Below are 22,113 nucleotides of genomic sequence, written 5' to 3'. Positions count from 1 at the left end.
CATCAGACCTTCTTGGCCCAGTGTGCTGCCTATCTCAGATACAGTACAGTACCTCTCCATTCTGATCCCTCTTTACCCGCCGACTGCTGATCCAGGTACCACCCGCTTCCAATCCTCAGAGCGAGGCCATATCTCTGAGCCTCCACCCTCTACCTCTGCCTCCTGACACCCCAGCCACACTGGCCGGCTCCAGCTCGCCCGGTGCAGCAACTGGTACGAGGGTCAAATGACAGCTTACAGTGGAAATCTGAAAGCTGAAGTCAAAACAGGACCACCTGCAGAATCACAGTCTGCTTGTTAATCGCTGATATATGTCGTGAAAAGCGTTGTTTGCCGGTAATAAGACAAAAAGAATTACTGGAGGTCACAAGGGTAAAATACCCAGTGAAAAGCGAAATAGCAACGCAGTCACCAACCAGAGAAAGCCACGGGCGCTGGAAATCCGAGCAACAGACACCAGGAACTCAACAGGCCAGGCAGCGTCTATGGAAAAAGTAGTTTCGGGCCGAAACCCTGCGGCAGGACTGGAGAAAAAATGCTGAGGAGCAGGTTTGAAAGGAGGAAGAGGGAGACGGTAAGTGACAGGTGAAGCGAAGAGCTGGGAAGGTGATTGGTGAGAGACAGAAGATCACGGCAGAAAGAAAGAGGAGGCGACGGGCAGGAAAGGAGGTAGGGTGAGAATTATACGCCGGACGCGGAGGCTGGTGGGCACATACTTCTCCGAAACTTCCCCCACCACCAAGCACATCTTTCCCTCGCCACCCCCGCACTTCCTGCTTTCCGCAGGGACCAGCTCCCTACGCGACTCCCCTGCCCGTCCGTCCCTCCCCGCTGATCTCCCGCCCGGCACTCATCCTTGCAAGTGGAACAAGTGCTGCGTCCCCTCCCTCACCACCACTCAGGGCCTCAGACAGTCCTTTCCAGGTGAGGCGACACTTCACCCGTGAGTCTGTTGGTTGTCCGGTGTGAACTCCTGCATGTCGGTGAGACCCGACAGAGATATTGAGAAAATGGTTCGCCGAGAACCTACTCCCGGTGGCCACCCATTTTAATTCCACTTCCCATTCCCATGCCAGTAAGTTTCAGCTATCGCCTGGTGTTCCTCTCTCCCCTGCCCTCCCAAACCCACCCCCACCTTTCAAATCTACTCCTCAGCTTTTTTTTCTTCGGTTCTGCCGAAGGGATTCGGCCCGAAACGTCGCCTGTATTTTTTTCCAATAACGCTGCCTAGCCTGCTGAATCTTGTGTGTGTTGCATAGCCCCAACATGTCAAAATTTGACCTTTTTCAGATGAAAGCACTTGCTGCCTTACTCAGCGCCTCGGCCCTTGTGTTTTCGTGCGTCGGCAAGTTTCCTGGCTTTGTTTCCACTTGGGATGAATAGATTTTTGATAGCAAGTGTTCTGGACAAAATCTGAAAATTTTGGCTCAAACGGGAGGTAGTTTATCTATAGTAAACACAAAATACTCTGCAGCTGCTGGGGTCAAAGCAACACTCACAACACGCTGGAGGAACTCAGCAGGTCGGGCCGCATCCGTGGAAACGATCGGTCGACGTTTCGGGCCGGAACACTTTGCAGAAGAGCCGGAGAGCGCGACGGGGATGGGTGAAACACGGCGGAGGTTCCCTGCAGATTCGGGGCTGACGAAGGGTTCCGGCCCGAAACGTCGACCGATCTTTTCCACGGATGCTACCCGACCTGCTGAGTTCCTCCAGCGTGTTGTGAGTGTTGCTTTGACCCCAGCGCCTGCAGAGTATTTTGTGTTTAAGATTCGGGGTTGTGCGTGTTCAAGTCGAGTTGGTGATCTGGTCAGGATGAACGGAATCCTCACTGCTGAGAGGTACAAGCAGATTCTCAACCCCCACGCAATACCATCGGGGAGATGTCCGATCGGTCCCAACTTCATTCTGTAGCCAGACAATGACCCTGAACAGGGCACAAATGCCCCAGGGTTGGAGAATCCAGAACCAGAGGGCACAGGTGTGAGGGGAAAAGTTAGATAGCAGTCTGAAAGGCAACTTCTTCACCCAGCGGGAAGGGGTGAGCGGGGAACGCAACGAGCTGCCGAAGGAAGTGCTAAAGCCGGCTACATCGTTGGTCGAGTTCGACCGTGGATGTTCCGTTCCAGCTTTCTATGCGGTGCTCAGACCTGGACAGTACATAAAGGAGAACCGGGGTTCCGCTCTCCATCCAGCTGATGAAACCGAAGGAGCGGCAGAGGGCGGTACGGTTTGGCACCAGCGGCGTCGCAGGAGTTCCCGGTCAGCGTTGAACTCAACGCGGGACTGCCTTAGGGTCTCCGACCCTCGGGGTTTACTCCCAAAGCCTTCCCCGTGAGTGGGTGTAGACGCAGGCAGCGGAGGTTTGAGATCAGACCTTTCCTCCACCGACACAAGATTCCAACCCGCCTGTCGGAAGCAGTTACATTAACAACATTGAAAAGACACGGCGGCGGGGACATGTTTACACAGGAAACAGACCAAACGGGTTAAATTAAACTGGTTAGACCACAATCTAATTTGGCACATAGATTTCCCCCTGAGGGAGAGGGACTGAGAGACACTGGTCAGTGTACAGATCTCCCCTGAGAGAGAGGGACTGAGAGACACCGGTCAGTGTACAGATCTCCCACTGAGAGAGAGGGACTGAGAGACACCGGTCAGTGTACAGATCTCCCCCTGAGAGAGGGATTGAGAGACACCGGTCAGTGTACAGATCTCCCCTGAGAGAGAGGGACTGAGAGACACCGGTCAGTGTACAGATCTCCCCTGAGAGAGAGGGACTGAGACACACCGGTCAGTGTACAGATCTCCCCCTGAGAGAGAGGGACTGAGAGACACCGGTCAGTGTACAGATCTCCCCTGAGAGAGAGGGACTGAGAGACACCGGTCAGTGTACAGATCTCCTCCTGATAGAGAGGGATTGAGAGACACCGGTCAGTGTACAAATCTTCCCTGAGAGAGAGGGACTGAGAGACACCGGTCAGTGTACAGATCTCCCCCTGAGAGAGAGGGACTGAGAGACACCGGTCAGTGTACAGATCTCCCCCTGAGAGAGAGGGACTGAGAGACACAGGTCAGTGTACAGATCTTCCCTGAGAGAGAGGGACTGAGAGACACTGGTCAGTGTACAGATCTGCCCCTGAGAGAGAGGGATTGAGAGACACCGGTCAGTGTACAGATCTCCCCCTGAGAGAGAGGGACTGAGAGACACCGGTCAGTGTACAGATCTCCCCCTGAGAGAGGGACTGAGAGACACTGGTCAGTGTACAGATCTCCCCCTGAGAGAGAGGGACTGAGAGACACCGGTCAGTGTACCGATCTCCCCTGAGAGAGAGGGACTGAGAGACACCGGTAAGTGTACAGATCTCCCCTGAGAGAGAGGGACTGAGAGACACCGGTCTGTGTACAGATCTCCCCTTAGAGAGAGGGACCGAGAGACACCGGTCAGTGCACAGATCTCCCCCTGAGAAAGACGGACTGAGAGACACCAGTCAGTGTACAGATCTCCCCTGAGAGAGAGGGACTGAGAGACACCGGTCAGTGTACAGATCTCCCCCTGAGAGAGAGAGACTGAGACACCGGTCAGTGTACAGATCTCCCCTGAGAGAGAGGGACTGAGAGACACCGGTCAGTGTACAGATCTCCTCCTGATAGAGAGGGACTGAGAGACACCGGTCAGTGCACAGATCTCCCCCTGAGAAAGACGGACTGAGAGACACCAGTCAGTGTACAGATCTCCCCTGAGAGAGAGGGACTGAGAGACACCGGTCAGTGTACAGATCTCCCCCTGAGAGAGAGAGACTGAGACACCGGTCAGTGTACAGATCTCCCCTGAGAGAGAGGGACTGAGAGACACCGGTCAGTGTACAGATCTCCTCCTGATAGAGAGGGACTGAGAGACACCGGTCAGTGTACAGATCTCCTCCTGATAGAGAGGGATTGAGAGACACCGGTCAGTGTACAGATCTTCCCTGAGAGAGAGGGACTGAGAGACACCGGTCAGTGTACAGATCTCCCCCTGAGAGAGAGGGACTGAGAGACACCGGTCAGTGTACAGATCTCCCCCTGAGAGAGAGGGACTGAGAGACACCGGTCAGTGTACAGATCTTCCCTGAGAGAGAGGGACTGAGAGACACCGGTCAGTGTACAGATCTGCCCCTGAGCGAGAGGGATTGAGAGACACCGGTCAGTGTACAGATCTCCCCCTGAGAGAGAGGGACTGAGAGACACCGGTCAGTGTACAGATCTTCCCTGAGAGAGAGGGACTGAGAGACGCCGGTCAGTGTACAGATCTCCCCCTGAGAGAGAGGGACTGAGGGACACCGGTCAGTGCACAGATCTCCCCCTGAGAGAGAGGGACTGAGAGACACCAGTCAGTGTACAGATCTCCCCTGAGAGAGAGGGACTGAGAGACACCGGTCAGTGTACAGATCTCCCCCTGAGAGAGAGGGACTGAGAGACACCAGTCAGTGTACCGATCTCCCCTGAGAGAGAGGGACTGAGAGACTCCGGTAAGTGTACAGATCTCCCCTGAGAGAGTGGGACTGAGAGACACCCGTCTGTGTACAGATCTCCCCTTAGAGAGAGGGACTGAGAGACACCGGTCAGTGCACAGATCTCCCCCTGAGAGAGAGGGACTGAGAGACACCAGTCAGTGTACAGATCTCCCCTGAGAGAGAGGGACTGAGAGACACCGGTCAGTGTACAGATCTCCCCCTGAGAGAGGGACTGAGAGACACCGGTCAGTGTACAGATCTCCCCTGAGAGAGAGGGACTGAGAGACACCGGTCAGTGTACAGATCTCCCCTGAGAGAGAGGGACTGAGAGACACCGGTCAGTGTACAGATCTCCTCCTGATAGAGAGGGATTGAGAGACACCGGTCAGTGTACAAATCTTCCCTGAGAGAGAGGGACTGAGAGACACCGGTCAGTGTACAGATCTCCCCCTGAGAGAGAGGGACTGAGAGACACCGGTCAGTGTACAGATCTCCCCCTGAGAGAGAGGGACTGAGAGACACAGGTCAGTGTACAGATCTTCCCTGAGAGAGAGGGACTGAGAGACACTGGTCAGTGTACAGATCTGCCCCTGAGAGAGAGGGATTGAGAGACACCGGTCAGTGTACAGATCTCCCCCTGAGAGAGAGGGACTGAGAGACACCGGTCAGTGTACAGATCTCCCCCTGAGAGAGGGACTGAGAGACACTGGTCAGTGTACAGATCTCCCCCTGAGAGAGAGGGACTGAGAGACACCGGTCAGTGTACCGATCTCCCCTGAGAGAGAGGGACTGAGAGACACCGGTAAGTGTACAGATCTCCCCTGAGAGAGAGGGACTGAGAGACACCGGTCTGTGTACAGATCTCCCCTTAGAGAGAGGGACCGAGAGACACCGGTCAGTGTACAGATCTCCCCCTGAGAGAGAGAGACTGAGACACCGGTCAGTGTACAGATCTCCCCTGAGAGAGAGGGACTGAGAGACACCGGTCAGTGTACAGATCTCCTCCTGATAGAGAGGGACTGAGAGACACCGGTCAGTGCACAGATCTCCCCCTGAGAAAGACGGACTGAGAGACACCAGTCAGTGTACAGATCTCCCCTGAGAGAGAGGGACTGAGAGACACCGGTCAGTGTACAGATCTCCCCCTGAGAGAGAGAGACTGAGACACCGGTCAGTGTACAGATCTCCCCTGAGAGAGAGGGACTGAGAGACACCGGTCAGTGTACAGATCTCCTCCTGATAGAGAGGGACTGAGAGACACCGGTCAGTGTACAGATCTCCTCCTGATAGAGAGGGATTGAGAGACACCGGTCAGTGTACAGATCTTCCCTGAGAGAGAGGGACTGAGAGACACCGGTCAGTGTACAGATCTCCCCCTGAGAGAGAGGGACTGAGAGACACCGGTCAGTGTACAGATCTCCCCCTGAGAGAGAGGGACTGAGAGACACCGGTCAGTGTACAGATCTTCCCTGAGAGAGAGGGACTGAGAGACACCGGTCAGTGTACAGATCTGCCCCTGAGAGAGAGGGATTGAGAGACACCGGTCAGTGTACAGATCTCCCCCTGAGAGAGAGGGACTGAGAGACACCGGTCAGTGTACAGATCTCCCCCTGAGAGAGAGAGACTGAGACACCGGTCAGTGTACAGATCTCCCCTGAGAGAGAGGGACTGAGAGACACCGGTCAGTGTACAGATCTCCTCCTGATAGAGAGGGACTGAGAGACACCGGTCAGTGTACAGATCTCCTCCTGATAGAGAGGGATTGAGAGACACCGGTCAGTGTACAGATCTTCCCTGAGAGAGAGGGACTGAGAGACACCGGTCAGTGTACAGATCTCCTCCTGATAGAGAGGGATTGAGAGACACCGGTCAGTGTACAGATCTTCCCTGAGAGAGAGGGACTGAGAGACACCGGTCAGTGTACAGATCTGCCCCTGAGAGAGAGGGATTGAGAGACACCGGTCAGTGTACAGATCTCCCCCTGAGAGAGAGGGACTGAGAGACACCGGTCAGTGTACAGATCTTCCCTGAGAGAGAGGGACTGAGAGACACCGGTCAGTGTACAGATCTCCCCCTGAGAGAGAGGGACTGAGGGACACCAGTCAGTGTACAGATCTCCCCTGAGAGAGAGGGACTGAGAGACACCGGTCAGTGTACAGATCTCCCCCTGAGAGAGAGGGACTGAGAGACACCAGTCAGTGTACCGATCTCCCCTGAGAGAGAGGGACTGAGAGACTCCGGTAAGTGTACAGATCTCCCCTGAGAGAGTGGGACTGAGAGACACCCGTCTGTGTACAGATCTCCCCTTAGAGAGAGGGACTGAGAGACACCGGTCAGTGCACAGATCTCCCCCTGAGAGAGAGGGACTGAGAGACACCAGTCAGTGTACAGATCTCCCCTGAGAGAGAGGGACTGAGAGACACCGGTCAGTGTACAGATCTCCCCCTGAGAGAGGGACTGAGAGACACTGGTCAGTGTACAGATCTCCCCTGAGAGAGAGGGACTGAGAGACACCGGTCAGTGTACAGATCTCCCCTGAGAGAGAGGGACTGAGAGACACCGGTCAGTGTACAGATCTCCTCCTGATAGAGAGGGATTGAGAGACACCGGTCAGTGTACAAATCTTCCCTGAGAGAGAGGGACTGAGAGACACCGGTCAGTGTACAGATCTCCCCCTGAGAGAGAGGGACTGAGAGACACCGGTCAGTGTACAGATCTCCCCCTGAGAGAGAGGGACTGAGAGACACAGGTCAGTGTACAGATCTTCCCTGAGAGAGAGGGACTGAGAGACACTGGTCAGTGTACAGATCTGCCCCTGAGAGAGAGGGATTGAGAGACACCGGTCAGTGTACAGATCTCCCCCTGAGAGAGAGGGACTGAGAGACACCGGTCAGTGTACAGATCTCCCCCTGAGAGAGGGACTGAGAGACACTGGTCAGTGTACAGATCTCCCCCTGAGAGAGAGGGACTGAGAGACACCGGTCAGTGTACCGATCTCCCCTGAGAGAGAGGGACTGAGAGACACCGGTAAGTGTACAGATCTCCCCTGAGAGAGAGGGACTGAGAGACACCGGTCTGTGTACAGATCTCCCCTTAGAGAGAGGGACCGAGAGACACCGGTCAGTGTACAGATCTCCCCCTGAGAGAGAGAGACTGAGACACCGGTCAGTGTACAGATCTCCCCTGAGAGAGAGGGACTGAGAGACACCGGTCAGTGTACAGATCTCCTCCTGATAGAGAGGGACTGAGAGACACCGGTCAGTGCACAGATCTCCCCCTGAGAAAGACGGACTGAGAGACACCAGTCAGTGTACAGATCTCCCCTGAGAGAGAGGGACTGAGAGACACCGGTCAGTGTACAGATCTCCCCCTGAGAGAGAGAGACTGAGACACCGGTCAGTGTACAGATCTCCCCTGAGAGAGAGGGACTGAGAGACACCGGTCAGTGTACAGATCTCCTCCTGATAGAGAGGGACTGAGAGACACCGGTCAGTGTACAGATCTCCTCCTGATAGAGAGGGATTGAGAGACACCGGTCAGTGTACAGATCTTCCCTGAGAGAGAGGGACTGAGAGACACCGGTCAGTGTACAGATCTCCCCCTGAGAGAGAGGGACTGAGAGACACCGGTCAGTGTACAGATCTCCCCCTGAGAGAGAGGGACTGAGAGACACCGGTCAGTGTACAGATCTTCCCTGAGAGAGAGGGACTGAGAGACACCGGTCAGTGTACAGATCTGCCCCTGAGAGAGAGGGATTGAGAGACACCGGTCAGTGTACAGATCTCCCCCTGAGAGAGAGGGACTGAGAGACACCGGTCAGTGTACAGATCTTCCCTGAGAGAGAGGGACTGAGAGACACCGGTCAGTGTACAGATCTCCCCCTGAGAGAGAGGGACTGAGAGACACCGGTCAGTGCACAGATCTCCCCCTGAGAGAGAGGGACTGAGAGACACCAGTCAGTGTACAGATCTCCCCTGAGAGAGAGGGACTGAGAGACACCGGTCAGTGTACAGATCTCCCCCTGAGAGAGAGGGACTGAGAGACACCAGTCAGTGTACCGATCTCCCCTGAGAGAGAGGGACTGAGAGACTCCGGTAAGTGTACAGATCTCCCCTGAGAGAGTGGGACTGAGAGACACCCGTCTGTGTACAGATCTCCCCTTAGAGAGAGGGACTGAGAGACACCGGTCAGTGCACAGATCTCCCCCTGAGAGAGAGGGACTGAGAGACACCAGTCAGTGTACAGATCTCCCCTGAGAGAGAGGGACTGAGAGACACCGGTCAGTGTACAGATCTCCCCCTGAGAGAGGGACTGAGAGACACCGGTCAGTGTACAGATCTCCCCTGAGAGAGAGGGACTGAGAGACACCGGTCAGTGTACAGATCTCCCCTGAGAGAGAGGGACTGAGACACACCGGTCAGTGTACAGATCTCCCCCTGAGAGAGACTGAGACACCGGTCAGTGTACAGCTCTCCCCTGAGAGAGAGAGACTGAGAGACACCGGTCAGTGTACAGATCTCCTCCTGATAGAGAGGGATTGAGAGACACCGGTCAGTGTACAGATCTTCCCTGAGAGAGAGGGACTGAGAGACACCGGTCAGTGTACAGATCTCCCCCTGAGAGAGAGGGACTGAGAGACACCGGTCAGTGTACAGATCTCCCCCTGAGAGAGAGGGACTGAGAGACACCGGTCAGTGTACAGATCTTCCCTGAGAGAGAGGGACTGAGAGACACTGGTCAGTGTACAGATCTGCCCCTGAGAGAGAGGGATTGAGAGACACCGGTCAGTGTACAGATCTCCCCCTGAGAGAGAGGGACTGAGAGACACCGGTCAGTGTACAGATCTTCCCTGAGAGAGAGGGACTGAGAGACACCGGTCTGTGTACAGATCTCCCCCTGAGAGAGAGGGACTGAGAGACACCGGTCAGTGCACAGATCTCCCCCTGAGAGAGAGGGACTGAGAGACACCAGTCAGTGTACAGATCTCCCCTGAGAGAGAGGGACTGAGAGACACCGGTCAGTGTACAGATCTCCCCCTGAGAGAGAGGGACTGAGAGACACCGGTCAGTGTACAAATCTTCCCCTGAGAGAGAGGGACTGAGAGACACCGGTCAGTGTACCGATCTCCCCTGAGAGAGAGGGACTGAGAGACACCGGTAAGTGTACAGATCTCCCCTGAGAGAGAGGGACTGAGAGACACCCGTCTGTGTACAGATCTCCCCTTAGAGAGAGGGACTGAGAGACACCGGTCAGTGCACAGATCTCCCCCTGAGAGAGAGGGACTGAGAGACACCAGTCAGTGTACAGATCTCCCCTGAGAGAGAGGGACTGAGAGACACCTGTCAGTGTACAGATCTCCCCCTGAGGGAGAGGGACTGAGAGACACCAGTCAGTGTACAAATCTTCCCCTGAGAGAGAGGGACTGAGAGACACCTGTCAGTGTACAGATCTCCCCCTGAGAGAGAGGGACTGAGAGACACCGGTCAGTGTACAAATCTTCCCTGAGAGAGAGGGACTGAGAGACACCCGTCTGTGTACAGATCTCCCCTTAGAGAGAGGGACTGAGAGACACCGGTCAGTGCACAGATCTCCCCCTGAGAGAGAGGGACTGAGAGACACCAGTCAGTGTACAGATCTTCCCTGAGAGAGAGGGCCTGAGAGACACCAGTCAGTGTACAGATCTCCCCTGTGAGAGAGGGACTGAGAGACACCTGTCAGTGTACAGATCTCCCCCTGAGGGAGAGGGACTGAGAGACACCAGTCAGTGTACAGATCTCCCCTGAGAGAGAGGGACTGAGAGACACCTGTCAGTGTACAGATCTCCCCCTGAGGGAGAGGGACTGAGAGACACGCGGTTGTGGGGAGAGTGCGGGGCAGTGGGATTAATTTGTAAACTGTGAGAGAACTTCCTTGGAGACTAATTTACATGGCCTTCTGAGGTCTGTAAAGTGAAGCTTTAGAGCAAGGATTCCCAACCTGGGATCCACGGACCCTCGGCCAATGATAAGGCTCCAATGCTTTAGAGCATCAGACTGCAAAAACAGTGCTTTAGGCCCCAATAGTCCATGCTGACCACAGTGGCCATTCAGCCAGTCCTCAGGCCGCTTTTAAATTTCCCCTATCACTCTGAACATATGCCCCTGGTTTTGGACTCCTCTACCCTGGGGAAAAGACAGTGTTTGTCAACCTGAGCCTTCTCGAAGGTCGCCCCTCGCCCATTCTCCTGTGTTCTCGGGAATAAAGACTTGGTTTGTCTACCTTTCCCTCATAATTCTATATACCTCTATCAATTCTCCTCTCAACCTTTTACGTCCAAGGAATCCGGTAGAAATGTTGTTGTTCACCTTAGGAAGGATTCTTTCTGGGTGCATCGCGGTCTAGTACGGTAACGGCTTTATGTGTGACCACACGTCCCACAGAGAGTTGTGGACACAGCTCAGCACTTCCGAGAAACCAGCCTCCCCCATGGACCCTGTCCGCACCTCTCGCTGTCCCGAGAAACCAGCCAATCTAATCAAAGACCCCACCCATCCCGGAGGAGGCAAGGAGTCTGCTGGAGGCCTTTCAGAGGTTCTGAACCCTTTTAATGCCATGGACCATGGCATTAAGCAAGGGGTCTGTGATCTAGTAGACAGATGGGGAAAAAGTGGCAGATGGAATACAATGTAGAGAATTGTATGTGTGGTCCATTTTGCTGAGGGAGAAAGGCGAAGACTACTTTCTAAATGGGGAGAACATTAAAAGATCAGCGGTGTAAAGGGAGTTGCTTGAAGGTTAATTTGTAGGTTGAGTGGTGGTAGGGAAGGCAAATGCAATGCAATTCATTTCGAGAGGACTAGAATATACAAGCAAGGATGCGATGCTGAGGCTTAATAAGGCGCTGGTCAGACCACACTTGGAATATTGTGAGCCTTTTTGCCCCTTATTTAAGAAAGGATATGTTGGTTTTGGAGAGGGTCCAGAGGAGGTTCACGAGAATAATTCCAGGAATTAAAGGGTTAATGTTTGAGGAGTGTTTGATGACTCTGGGCCTGCACTCGTTGGAATTTAGAAGAGTGAGGGGGCATCACATTGAAAGTTTTCAAATATTGAAAAGCCGAGACAGTGTGGGTTTGGAGAGGATGTTTCCTATAATGGGGGAGTCTAGGACCAGAGGCCAGAGCTTCGGGATTGAGGGCCGTTCCTTTAGAACAGAGATGAGGAGGAATTTCTTTAGCTGGGAGGTGGTGAATCTGTGGAATTCATTGCTACTGGCAGCAGTGGAGGCCAAGTATTGAGTATCTTTAGAGTGGAGGTAGATAGGTTCTTGATTAATCAAAGAGTCAAAGGTTACAGAGAGAAAACAAGAGGTGGAGTTGAGAGGGATAGTAAATCAGCCATGATGGAATGGCGGAGCAGGCTCGATGGGCCGAATGGCCCATTAATTCTACTCTTATGTCCTGTGGTCTTATGGAATTCTTCTCCCCTCTTCGATTCGGGGGGGGGCGGTGTTCGGAGAAGAGAAAATGTCCGAAATTCGGTAAAGATACTATTAAAGGTCTACCGTCAGCAGCAATACTGCCGAGCGAAACGAGAGCACCCGAACCACAGGAAGCTTCCAGCTCTCAGTACGTCACGAAGTTTCCGTTTTCATCTTCAACATATTCATTTAGATTCTCACTCGCATTTAGTTGGAGTTGATGTGTTCAACTTTTGCTGTTTTTTTTTTAAAGGTAATTCCGCTGATTTCGTTAAATTCAGTAGGACCTGCGAACTGGGTCAATTCTATATTCTCTGCGCCACTGCCCCCACTTACGTCTCCAATGCTAAGGGATTGCTGGTCCCTCTCACTACTTCCTCATTCTCCCCTCCCGCAATGTCCCCCCTCTCCCCCCATGTCCTCCCTCTCTTCTCCATGTTCCCCTCTCTCCTCACGTTCTCCCTCTCCCCCAACATACCCCCAATGCTCTCCCCCACGTTCTCCCATCTCTCTCTCCCCCACGTTCCCCCATTCCTTTCCCCACGTTCCCCCATTCCTCTCCCCCACGTTCCCCATCTCCCTCTCCCCCATGTTCCCCCATGTCTCTCCCCCCCCCACGTTCCCCCAGATGTCCCCCCCCACATTCTCCCATCTCTCTCTCCCCCACGTTCCCCCAGGTCTCTCCCCCCACATACCTCCCTCTCCCTCCTTCTTCCTTCCTCACCCACATTCCCAGTTTCTCTCACCCCCCCTTCCCTCTCGTGTTGCACCATCCTCACTCTCTCGCACACAATGCCACTCAAGACTGGCCTGTTTCTCTTTCTCCGATTCAGGAACAGCTTCTTCCCCTCTGCCGTTGGATCTGAACCCATAAACACTACCTCATTAGTCCCATTTTTAAAACAATTTTTAATGTGTGATTTACACTAAATTTACATCTTGGCATGTAGAGCTGCCGCAAGAAAAGATCATCTTTCACTCCATATTTCAGTGACAATAATCTGACACTGATCTTTTCTCTTTCCTCACTTCCCTGACTCTGTGATTCTCTCTCTTGCTCACCCCTCCCTCTCTCTCCCCCCTCTGTCTCTCTCACTCGCTCTGCGCTCCCTCTCTCTCCCCCTCTGTCTCTCTCACTCGCTCTGCGCTCCCTTTCTCTCTCCCCCTGTCTCTCTCACTCGCTCTGCGCTCCCTCTCTCTCCCCCTGCTCATTACTGGCACTGACTACCGCCCGCAGACCCTGGATTTGACGGGAGCCCCCGAGCGAGCCACGATGCCCCGGGAGAAGGGTCTGGTCTGCCTGGTGACGGGAGGCTGCGGGTTTCTGGGGAAGCACCTGGTGCGGCTGCTGGCAGAGCGCAGCGAGGAGCTGAAGGAGATCAGAGTGCTCGACATGGTGTTGGACAGGGAGCTGGAGGCGCTGAGCACGGGTAGGGACTGGCACAAGGCCGGGGAGAGAGGGTGGGAGCAGGGCTGTGCGGAGGCGGAGGGGCAGAGGGTTGGCATGGAGCTGTGGGGAGAGATCGTGACGGTATTAGTTTGGTGATTGACGCGGGATTGTGGAGAGAGTGGGGGGTCAGTGGGATTTGTTTGGGGACCGGGACAGGGCTGTTGTGGAGAGAGTGGGGTCAGTGGGATTAGATTGGGGTCGATTCAGCGTTTTTGAATTGAAATTGAATTTTAATTCTCTGTCTCCCCTTTCCCATCCTCCCCCATTTGTTTAACCTACCTTCCCTTTCCTCCACTGTCCCTCCCTCTTCCACCCCTTCTCCCACCTGCCCCTTCCCCTCCTTACTCCCTCCCTGTTTATGTCTTTGCCCCCTCCACATCCTCCTATCCCGACCGTCTCCCTCCACTCCCTCGCCTCTCCTTCCTGCTCCTCCTCCTATTCATTACTCTCCCCCTCCCCTGTCCCACCCTGCACCTGCCCCCTCTCTGCTGTAGCCTCTCTCAGGGTGTCCCTGATGCAGGGGGATATCACCTCCCCTGGGGACATTGCCCGCGCAATCCAGGGGGCTGACCTGGTCTTCCACCTCGCCAGTGTCATCGACTTCCTGGGGCTCATTCCCGAGTCCCAAATCCTCTCCATCAACATACAAGGTAAGGCTGGGGGGTGGGAGGTGGGGGAGAGGTCAGGTGGTGGTCTGTCCTGCAATGTTCCCACTCGCCTTGACTTTCCCTCCGTCCTCGACGCCCCTTCTGCATCTCTCCATTCCACGGTGCCTCCTCTCTGACGAAGGGGTCTCGGCCCGAGATGTTGACTGTTTACTCTTTTCCATAGGTGCTGCCTGGCCTGCTGATTTCCTCCGGCATTTTGTGTGTGCCTCTTCCGCCCTCTTCGACACCCCTCCCCGAGCACTATTCCCTCCATCTCTGTCCTTACTCCCCGATCCTTTGGCCTGAACAGCTCATCGTCTTGGGCTTTGTGCAGTTCTGCCAGAGGAACATCTACCATGGCAGTTCTGCCAGGGCCCAGCTCTGCCAGGGAACCATGGGCAGCTCCGCCAGGGCCCAGCTCTGCCAGGGAACCATGGGCAGCTCCGCCAGGGCCCAGTTCCGCCAGGGGACCATGGGCAGCTCCACCAGGGCCCAGCTCTGCTTGGTGGCTACTTCACCAGGGGGCTAGCTGCTGCTCTGCCAAAAACTACCTCCACTGGTGACCACAGAAACCTCCACCAGGGGCCCAAGGGCAGCTTCACCAGGGGCTGCTCTTTCAGTAGACCACTGGCAGCCCCGCCAAGGTGCCATGGAAGACTGGCAGGAGGTCACTGGCATCACTACCAGGGGTCAGCAAGGGGCAGCTCTGCCTGGGGACTGTGGACAGTTCTGCCAGGGGACCATGGGTAGCTCTGCCAGGGGACCATGGGCAGCTCATCAGGGCCCAGCTCTGCCAGGGGACCATGGGCAGCTCATCAGGGCCCAGCTCTGCCAGGGGACCATGGGCAGCTCATCAGGGCCCAGCTCCGCCAGGGGACCATGGGCAGCTCATCAGGGCCCAGCTCTGCCAGGGGACCATGGGCAGCTCATCAGGGCCCAGCTCCACCAGGGGACCATGGGCAGCTCATCAGGGCCCAGCTCTGCCAGGGGACCATGGGCAGCTCATCAGGGCCCAGCTCCGCCAGGGGACCATGGGCAGCTCATCAGGGCCCAGCTCTGCCAGGGGACCATGGGCAGCCCATCAGGGCCCAGCTCTGCCAGGGAACCATGGACAGCCCCACCAGGGGACCATGAGTAGCTCCACCAGGGCCCAGCTTTACTTGGTGGCTGTTGGTACTTCACCAGGGGGCTAGCTGCTGCTCTGCCAAAAACTACCTCCACTGGTGACCACAGAAAGCTCCACCAGGGGCCCAAGGGCAGCTCTGCCAGGGGACCATGGGTAGCTCCACCAGGGCCCAGCTCTGCCAGGGGCCCAAGGGCAGCTTCACCAGGGGGCTGCTTTTTCAGCAGACCACTGGCAGCCCCGTCAAGGTGCCATGGAAGACTGGCAGGAGGTCACTGGCAGCACCACCAGGGGTCGGCAAGGGGCAGCTCTGCCTGGGGACAGTGGACAGTTCTGCCAAGGGGCTGCAGGCAGCTCTGCAGGGACCCTGTTCCATCATAAGGCAGCTTCACCAGGGGGCCGTGGGCTGTTGCCCTGGGGTGGAGGGGAGGGAGAACTCCGCGAGGGGGCCAAGGGCAGCTCCCACAGGGGACCCTGGCATCGGAAGGGGTGGGGGGGGGTGTGGTCTGCTGGAGAGACCGTGGCACCACTCTGACCTTGGTAACTTTGTGTGCACAGGGACCCAGACCGTGATTGATGCCTGTGTTCAGCACGATGTCCCGACCCTGGTCTACACCAGCAGCATGGAGGCAGTGGGGCCCAACTCCAAGGGGCAGCCGTTCCACAGGTGAGAGGCCAAGCCTGAGTCATTATCCTCCCCACCCCCTCTCCCCACTCCCCACCCTCTCCCTCTCCTCACTCCCCACCCCCACTCTTCCCACTCCCCCACCCTCTCCTTCTCCCCCTCCTCTCCCTTACTCCCCTCTCACCTGCCACCCTGTTCCTTCCCACTCTCCACCTGCCCCCTCTCCCTGCCTCCATTTCCCCACCTCCTGCCTCATCTCCCTCTCCTTCCTCACTCCTGCCTCCTTTCTCTGTCCTATATCCCTCCCTTCCACCTCTCTCCCATTCCCACTCTCTCCTTGTCCCCCTCCCTCCCCCACAGTATTTGAGTAGTCACCGTTGTCTCACCCCCAGAGGAGATGAGGACACGGTTTACGAATTTGCCCCTGCTTCAGTCTACGCAAGGTCAAAATTCCAGGCCGAAGGTCTTATCCGCGGTGCAAACGGGATGAAGGTGAGAGCGCGGGGGAGCGCAGGGAGCAGCCCGCTAAATCTGCACTGTTACAACGGCCCCTGACGGGGGAGACCCCCTCACCAACACTGGTATTAAACAGGGGTAATGGGAAGAGGGAGAGAGACTCCCTCTGTAACAGGGGTAATGGGGGAGAGACTCCCTCTGTAACAGGGGTAATGGGGGAGAGACGCCCTCTGTAACAGGGGTAATGGGGGACACTCCCTCTGTAACAGGGCTAATGGGGAAGAGAGAGACTCCCTCTGTAACAGGGGTAATGAGGGAGAGACTCCCTCTGTAACAGGGCTAATGGGGGAGAGACTCCCTCTGTAACAGGGGTAATGGGGAGAGGGAGAGAGACTCCCTCTGTAACAGGGGTAATGGGGGAGAGACTCCCTCTGTAACAGGGGTAATGGGGAGCGGGAGAGACTCTCTCTGTAACAGGGGTAATGGGGAGAGACTCCCCCTGTAACTGGGGTAATGGGGAGAGCGAGAGACTCCCTCTGTAACAGGGGTAATGGGGTAGAGAGACTCCCTCTGTAACAGGGGTAATGGGAGAGAGACTCCCTCTGCAACAGGGGCAATGAGGAGAGACTCCCCCTGTAACTGGGGTAATGGGGAGACTCCCTCTGTAACAGGGGTAATGGGGTAGAGAGACTCCCTCTGTAACAGGGGCAATGAGGAGAGACTCCCTCTGTAACTGGGCTAATGGGGGATAGAGAGACTCCCTCTGTAACAGGGCTAATGGGGGAGACTCCCTCTGTAACAGGGGTAATGGGGAGAGACTCCCTCTGTAACTGGGGTAATGGGGAGAGACTCCCTCTGTAACAGGGGTAATGGGGGAGACTCCGTCTGTAACGGGGTAATGGGGGAGAGACTCCCTCTGTAACAGGGGTAATGGGGGAGAGAGTCCCTCTGTAACAGGGGTAATGGGGAGAGAGACTCCCTCTGTAACAGGGGTAATGGGGGACACTCCCTCTGCAACAGGGCTAATGGGGAGAGACTCCCTCTGTAACAGGGGTAATGAGGGAGAGACTCCCTCTGTAACAGGACTAATGGGGGAGAGGCTCCCTCTGTAACAGGGGTAATGGGGAGAGAGAGAGACTCCCTCTGTAACAAGGGTAATGGGGGGAGAGACTCCCTCTGTAACAGGGGTAATGGGGGAGAGACTCCCTCTGGAACAGGGGTAATGGGGAGAGACTCCCCCTGTAACTGGGGTAATGGGGGAGACTCCCTCTGTAACAGGGGATAATGGGGGACACTCTCTCTGTAACAAGGCTAATGGGGGAGAGAGAGTCTCCCTCTGTAACAGGGGTAATGGGGAGAGACTCTCTCTGTAACAGGGGTAATGGGGGACACTCCCTCTGTAACAGGGCTAATGGGGGAGAGAGAGACTCCCTCTGTAACAGGGGTAATGGGGGAGAGACTCCCTCTGTAACAGGGCTAATGGGGGAGAGACTCCCTCTGTAACAGGGGTAATGGGGGAGAGACTCCCTTTGTAACAGGGGTAATGGGGTAGAGACTCCCTCTGTAACAGGGGTAATGGGGTAGACACTCCCTCTTTAATTTGGGTATCTGATGGGGAGCATCACGTCATCTCGGCGAAGAGTCTCGACCCGGAATGCTGACCACCCATTTCTGTCCGGAGAAACTTCCTGACCGGCTGAGTTTGTCAACTCTTTGTGCATGGGACAAACCCGGGTTCCGTTCTCTGGAGCGGCAGAGTTTGGGGGACACCCCAACAGAGGTTTATAAGATTATGAGAGGCATAGACAGAATAGACAGACGGAATCTTTGTCCCGTCAGGGCCGGAATGTCTAATACCAGAGAACATGCATGTAACGTGAGAGGGGGCAATTTCAAAGATGGTGGGGGGGGGCAACTTTCTTCACAGAGAGCAGTGGGTGCTTGGAACGCGCGTCCGGGGTGGTGAAGGCTGATGTGGCGGAAGCTTTGAAGAGTCTCTGAGACAGATACGTGGATGCATATAGACTGGAGGGGTACGGACAGAGAAGAGTGGTTTAATTTGACCTCGCGGTTGCTACAGGCACTCTGTACCAAATGATTGCTCCTGTCTTGTATTGTTCTGTGGGCTATTATACGTTCAGTGGGCCAAAGAATCTGTTTCCACACAGTCGCCATGCGCTAGTGGGGTGAGGGTTGGGAAGCGATTGTAGTTGCTATCGTATCGATCACCTCGTTCTGACTCCTCTCTCACCACTTTCTTCACCTCCCACCTTCCCCTCCCCCCCGCCCTCTTATCTCTCCCCACCCTCTCTTACCCCCCCCCCACACACAGACAGCGTCCGGGAAGACCCTTTTCACCCTGGCCCTGCGTCCGCTCGGTATCTACGGGGAAGATGCCCTCGTCCTCCGCAACCTGGCTGAAAGAGCGTCCCTCTGCAGGGGGCGCCTCTTCCGTCTCTCCTCTGCGGACGCCCGCATGGGGCATGCCTACGTGGGTGAGTCCGTGTTCCGCGGCGGAGGGGGTGAGGGGCAGAGGGTATCTGGTGGGATAACAAGTAGCTGACGGGTCTCGCTGAGGATTCTGGTGGATCAGGAAGTGGTATTGGGAGAGGAAGGGTTCAATGGGTCTCTCTGAGGGTGCAGGCAGAACAGGAGGGCTAGTAGCGAGGGAGGGGCCGATAGGTCTTACTGGTGGCCGAGGTAAGGCAGGAGGGTTAGTAGAGAGAGAGGGCCGATAGGTCTCATTTTGGGCACAGGTGAAATAGAGGGGCTAGGTAGTTGCTGAGGGAGTGAGTGGTACGCCTAGTAGGAGGAGGGAGGCAGAGTAGCCTCAGCACTCACCGGGGAGATGGATAATGGAGAACAAAGCAGCAGAATGGCTTGTCAGGACATCAGGCTGTAGTGCCTCTCTGAACTGGGGAGGGTTCTAGCAGAACATCAGAGGGGCAGATAGGCCTAATCAGTATACTAGTGGAATGGAAGTCGGGGGAGGAGCAAAATGGCCTCTGACGTTGGGGTAGCAGGTATCACCGGGGCCGAACTCCTGGCAGGTAGATCAGGAGTTTAGCCGTCCTCAGTGGGGCGGAATGGCCTCTCGCGAACCGACAGAACGGAAAAAGGATAGCAGGAATTTGGGGGGAATAACGGCCTCTCTAATGGGGCAGGTCGGTGGTAGTGGCGGGGGAAGGCCTCAGCGCCCGGTGCAAGTAGAGCGGGATAGCACCTCTGGGACCCGATAGGCCTCCGTGTGGCTGTCCGGCTGAGGGAATGCGGGGGGTGGGGGGGTGGAACTGAAAGGCTTTGGAGTGGCCGGCCGGGCTCTGACCTTTGCTCCACACCTCCGACCCTCTCAGGAAACGTGGTCTGGATGCACCTGCTGGCAGCCCGCGCCCTGCGGGAGAAGCCCGGCCTGGTGGGCGGACAGGTCTACTATTGTTACGACGACTCCCCGGACAGGAGCTTCCTGGACTTCAACATGGAGTTTCTAGCGCCCTGCGGGGTGAAGTTGGTCGGCCAGCAGCGGCCCGTCCTCCCCTTCTTCCTGGTCTTCCTGCTGACTATCCTGGTTGAGCTCGTCGGCTTCTTCCTCCGCCCCTTCTGCACCTTTGCCTCCTCACTCAACCGCTACACCTTGCTCATGAGCTGCTCAACCTTCACGGTGCGGACCAGCAAAGCCACCCGTCACTTCGGCTACCGGCCGCTCTACACCTGGGAGCAATCCCGGGCGCACACCATTCGCTGGCTGCAGAGCCTGCAGGGTCTCCATGAGCTCTGATCCGCTCCACGTTTTACCCATCTCCCTCGCAACCCCCATTTCCCTCAGTACTCCCCCCCATGACTATTACTATTTACTAATAGTAATATTACTATTTACTAATAGTAATATTACTATTACTATTTATTATTTCTGGTGCAACTGTAACGAAAACCAGTTTCCCCCGGGATCAATAAAGTATGACTATGACTATCCCATACTCCATCCTCTCTTCCTCTCCCTCACTCCCTTCCCCTGCCCCCTTCTCCCCGGTGGTGACTCGTCCCTCAGCGCTGGGTTGATTTTGGACCTGGAATTGGATTCTGTGGTCTGGCTGGACTTTAATACTACGAAAAAGACATTGTTCTCATCTCCATGAGCACCACGTCAATGATCTTCTGAGGCCATCTCCTTCTCCATTTCTCTTTCCCTCCCCATCCCTCCCCTTCCCTCTCTCCCTCCATCCATCCATCCCTTCCCCTCCCCTTCCCTCTCTCCCTCCATCCATCCATCCCTTTCCCTCTCCATCCCTCCCCTTCCCTCTCTCCCTCCAACCATCCATCCATCCCTTCCCGTCCTCTTCCCTCTCTCCCTCCATCCATCCATCCCTTCCCCCTCCATCCCTCCCCCTCCCTCTCTCCCTCCAACCATCCATCCATCCCTTCCCCTCTCCATCCCTCCCCTTCCCTCTCTCCCTCCAACCATCCATCCATCCCTTCCCCTCCCCTTCCATCTCTCCATCCAGCCATCCCTTTCTCTGCCCTCTCCATCGCTCTCTCCCACCCCTCTCCAGCTATTCCCCTCCATTTCCCCTCTCCCACCCCGTATACATCTCCCACCGTATCTCCTCCATTCCCTCCGTATCCCGAGACCACAGCAGATATTCATTTGGCCGATAAACAGTCGCGTTCTGAATACAGACTGGAAGCGCTGATCAGGTGAAGTTAAACGTGTTGTGTACAAGCAGCCAGTGTTGTCTACGGAACACAGGCCGGGCTGGCCGCTCGGAGGGTCTGGCCCGGTTATCCCTGAACCGCCGTCACCGGGTCAGGATATTTCCAGAACCGACGGCTGTTGCCACATCGAACACGGTTCGATTGATTGACGCCGGGTGTATTCGGAGTCAGCCCCCATAGTGTTAAGGGTGGGAGTCTGGGATCTCTGTGCCCAGAAACGTTCAGACCACCCGTGTGAATTACTTTTGTCCCAGCCAAGGTGTTTGGGTACTCGGGTGTGTCCCACTGTAGATGTATAATGCCAAGGAAATGCTGTTGCGTCGATATTGAACAGAACGATGCCACTGTGACTTTTGAAATTGTATTGCATCACCTCTGATCTCACAGGTATATTAAAAAGATGACATATACATGATTTTCGGAGACCCCAAACCGAGAGGGTCTTCAGGAGAGTCTGTTTGTTGTGATATCACAGGCTTTAGTCTCTCTCCGGTGACCCGGCTAAAAGTCACAACACTTCCTCCCTCCCTCCCTCCCACCCGCCCGTCCCTCCCTCCCCCCCCTCCATCCGACCGTCCCACCCTCCCTCCTTCCCCCCGTCCCTCCCTCCCTCCCCCCTCCGTCCCACCCCCCCGTCCTCCCTTCCCTTCCACTCACATGCCTTCCTTCATCCCTCTTCATCACTTTCTCCCCCTTCCGCTCATATCCCTTCCTTTAGCCCCTCTTCTTCCATCCCTCTAATCTTCCCCGCCCTCTCCTGCTCCTCACCTGTCATCGCTAATTCCATTCTTGTCTCTCTCCCCACCCCACCTCCTTCATCCCTCCCTCACTGCTCCAGTCCTCCATACTAACCTCTCATCTTTCTCTCCCTCCTCCTCACTTTCTGCCGCACCATCTCCCTCAGTTCCTCTCCCTGCTCCCTCATCTGCCCCTCAACTTCCATCTCACCACCTCCCTCGCCATCTGCCCCCCCCATCCTCTTCCTGCTCCACTTCCCTTTCCAATCTCCCTCCATTCCTCCCATCCCTCCCTCTATCTGGCTGTGGGATCCTGCTTTGCACAAATCGGGGTTTCCAACTCTGAGAGGGGACTTCAGATAGCGAGAGGGGCCATGCAGGGAGCGATGCTGAGAGTATACCCCTCC

The 22,113-nt window shown here is 55.7% G+C and overlaps 1 protein-coding gene across 2 annotated transcripts; it reads left to right on the top strand.

The window, feature by feature from the left end:
- The first annotated feature begins 1,593 nt into the window (after nucleotides 1-1,593).
- On the top strand, nucleotides 1,594-20,049 carry LOC140192556 (3 beta-hydroxysteroid dehydrogenase type 7-like). Of its 2 annotated transcripts, none has more exons than XM_072250124.1 (7): nucleotides 1,594-1,722; nucleotides 13,196-13,388; nucleotides 13,903-14,058; nucleotides 15,737-15,845; nucleotides 16,196-16,295; nucleotides 18,592-18,754; nucleotides 19,613-20,049. In XM_072250124.1, exons 1-7 carry the CDS (start codon nucleotides 1,603-1,605, stop codon nucleotides 20,032-20,034), a joined length of 1,263 nt encoding a protein of 420 aa, XP_072106225.1. In that variant the 5' UTR covers nucleotides 1,594-1,602; the 3' UTR covers nucleotides 20,035-20,049. The 2 variants fall into 2 exon arrangements, with proteins under 2 accessions (XP_072106225.1, XP_072106226.1); XM_072250125.1 differs by lacking the exon at nucleotides 1,594-1,722 and adding an exon at nucleotides 12,164-12,211.
- Nucleotides 20,050-22,113: the final 2,064 nt, after the last annotated feature.

The sequence above is a fragment of the Mobula birostris genome, unplaced genomic scaffold (assembly GCF_030028105.1).
Source record: "Mobula birostris isolate sMobBir1 unplaced genomic scaffold, sMobBir1.hap1 scaffold_165, whole genome shotgun sequence".
Classification (NCBI taxonomy): domain Eukaryota; kingdom Metazoa; phylum Chordata; class Chondrichthyes; order Myliobatiformes; family Myliobatidae; genus Mobula; species Mobula birostris.
This window is presented reverse-complemented; position numbering and strand designations above follow the sequence as displayed.

Bases quoted from the DNA above. Each gene is read 5' to 3' on its own strand.
- LOC140192556 (XM_072250124.1), top strand. From the start codon at position 1,603: ATGGGTGAAACACGGCGGAGGTTCCCTGCAGATTCGGGGCTGACGAAG. The intron at 1,723-13,195 runs GTGAGTGTTGCT...TACCGCCCGCAG, and splicing joins CTGAGTTCCTCCAGCGTGTT to ACCCTGGATTTGACGGGAGC. The intron at 13,389-13,902 runs GTAGGGACTGGC...TCTCTGCTGTAG, and splicing joins GCTGGAGGCGCTGAGCACGG to CCTCTCTCAGGGTGTCCCTG.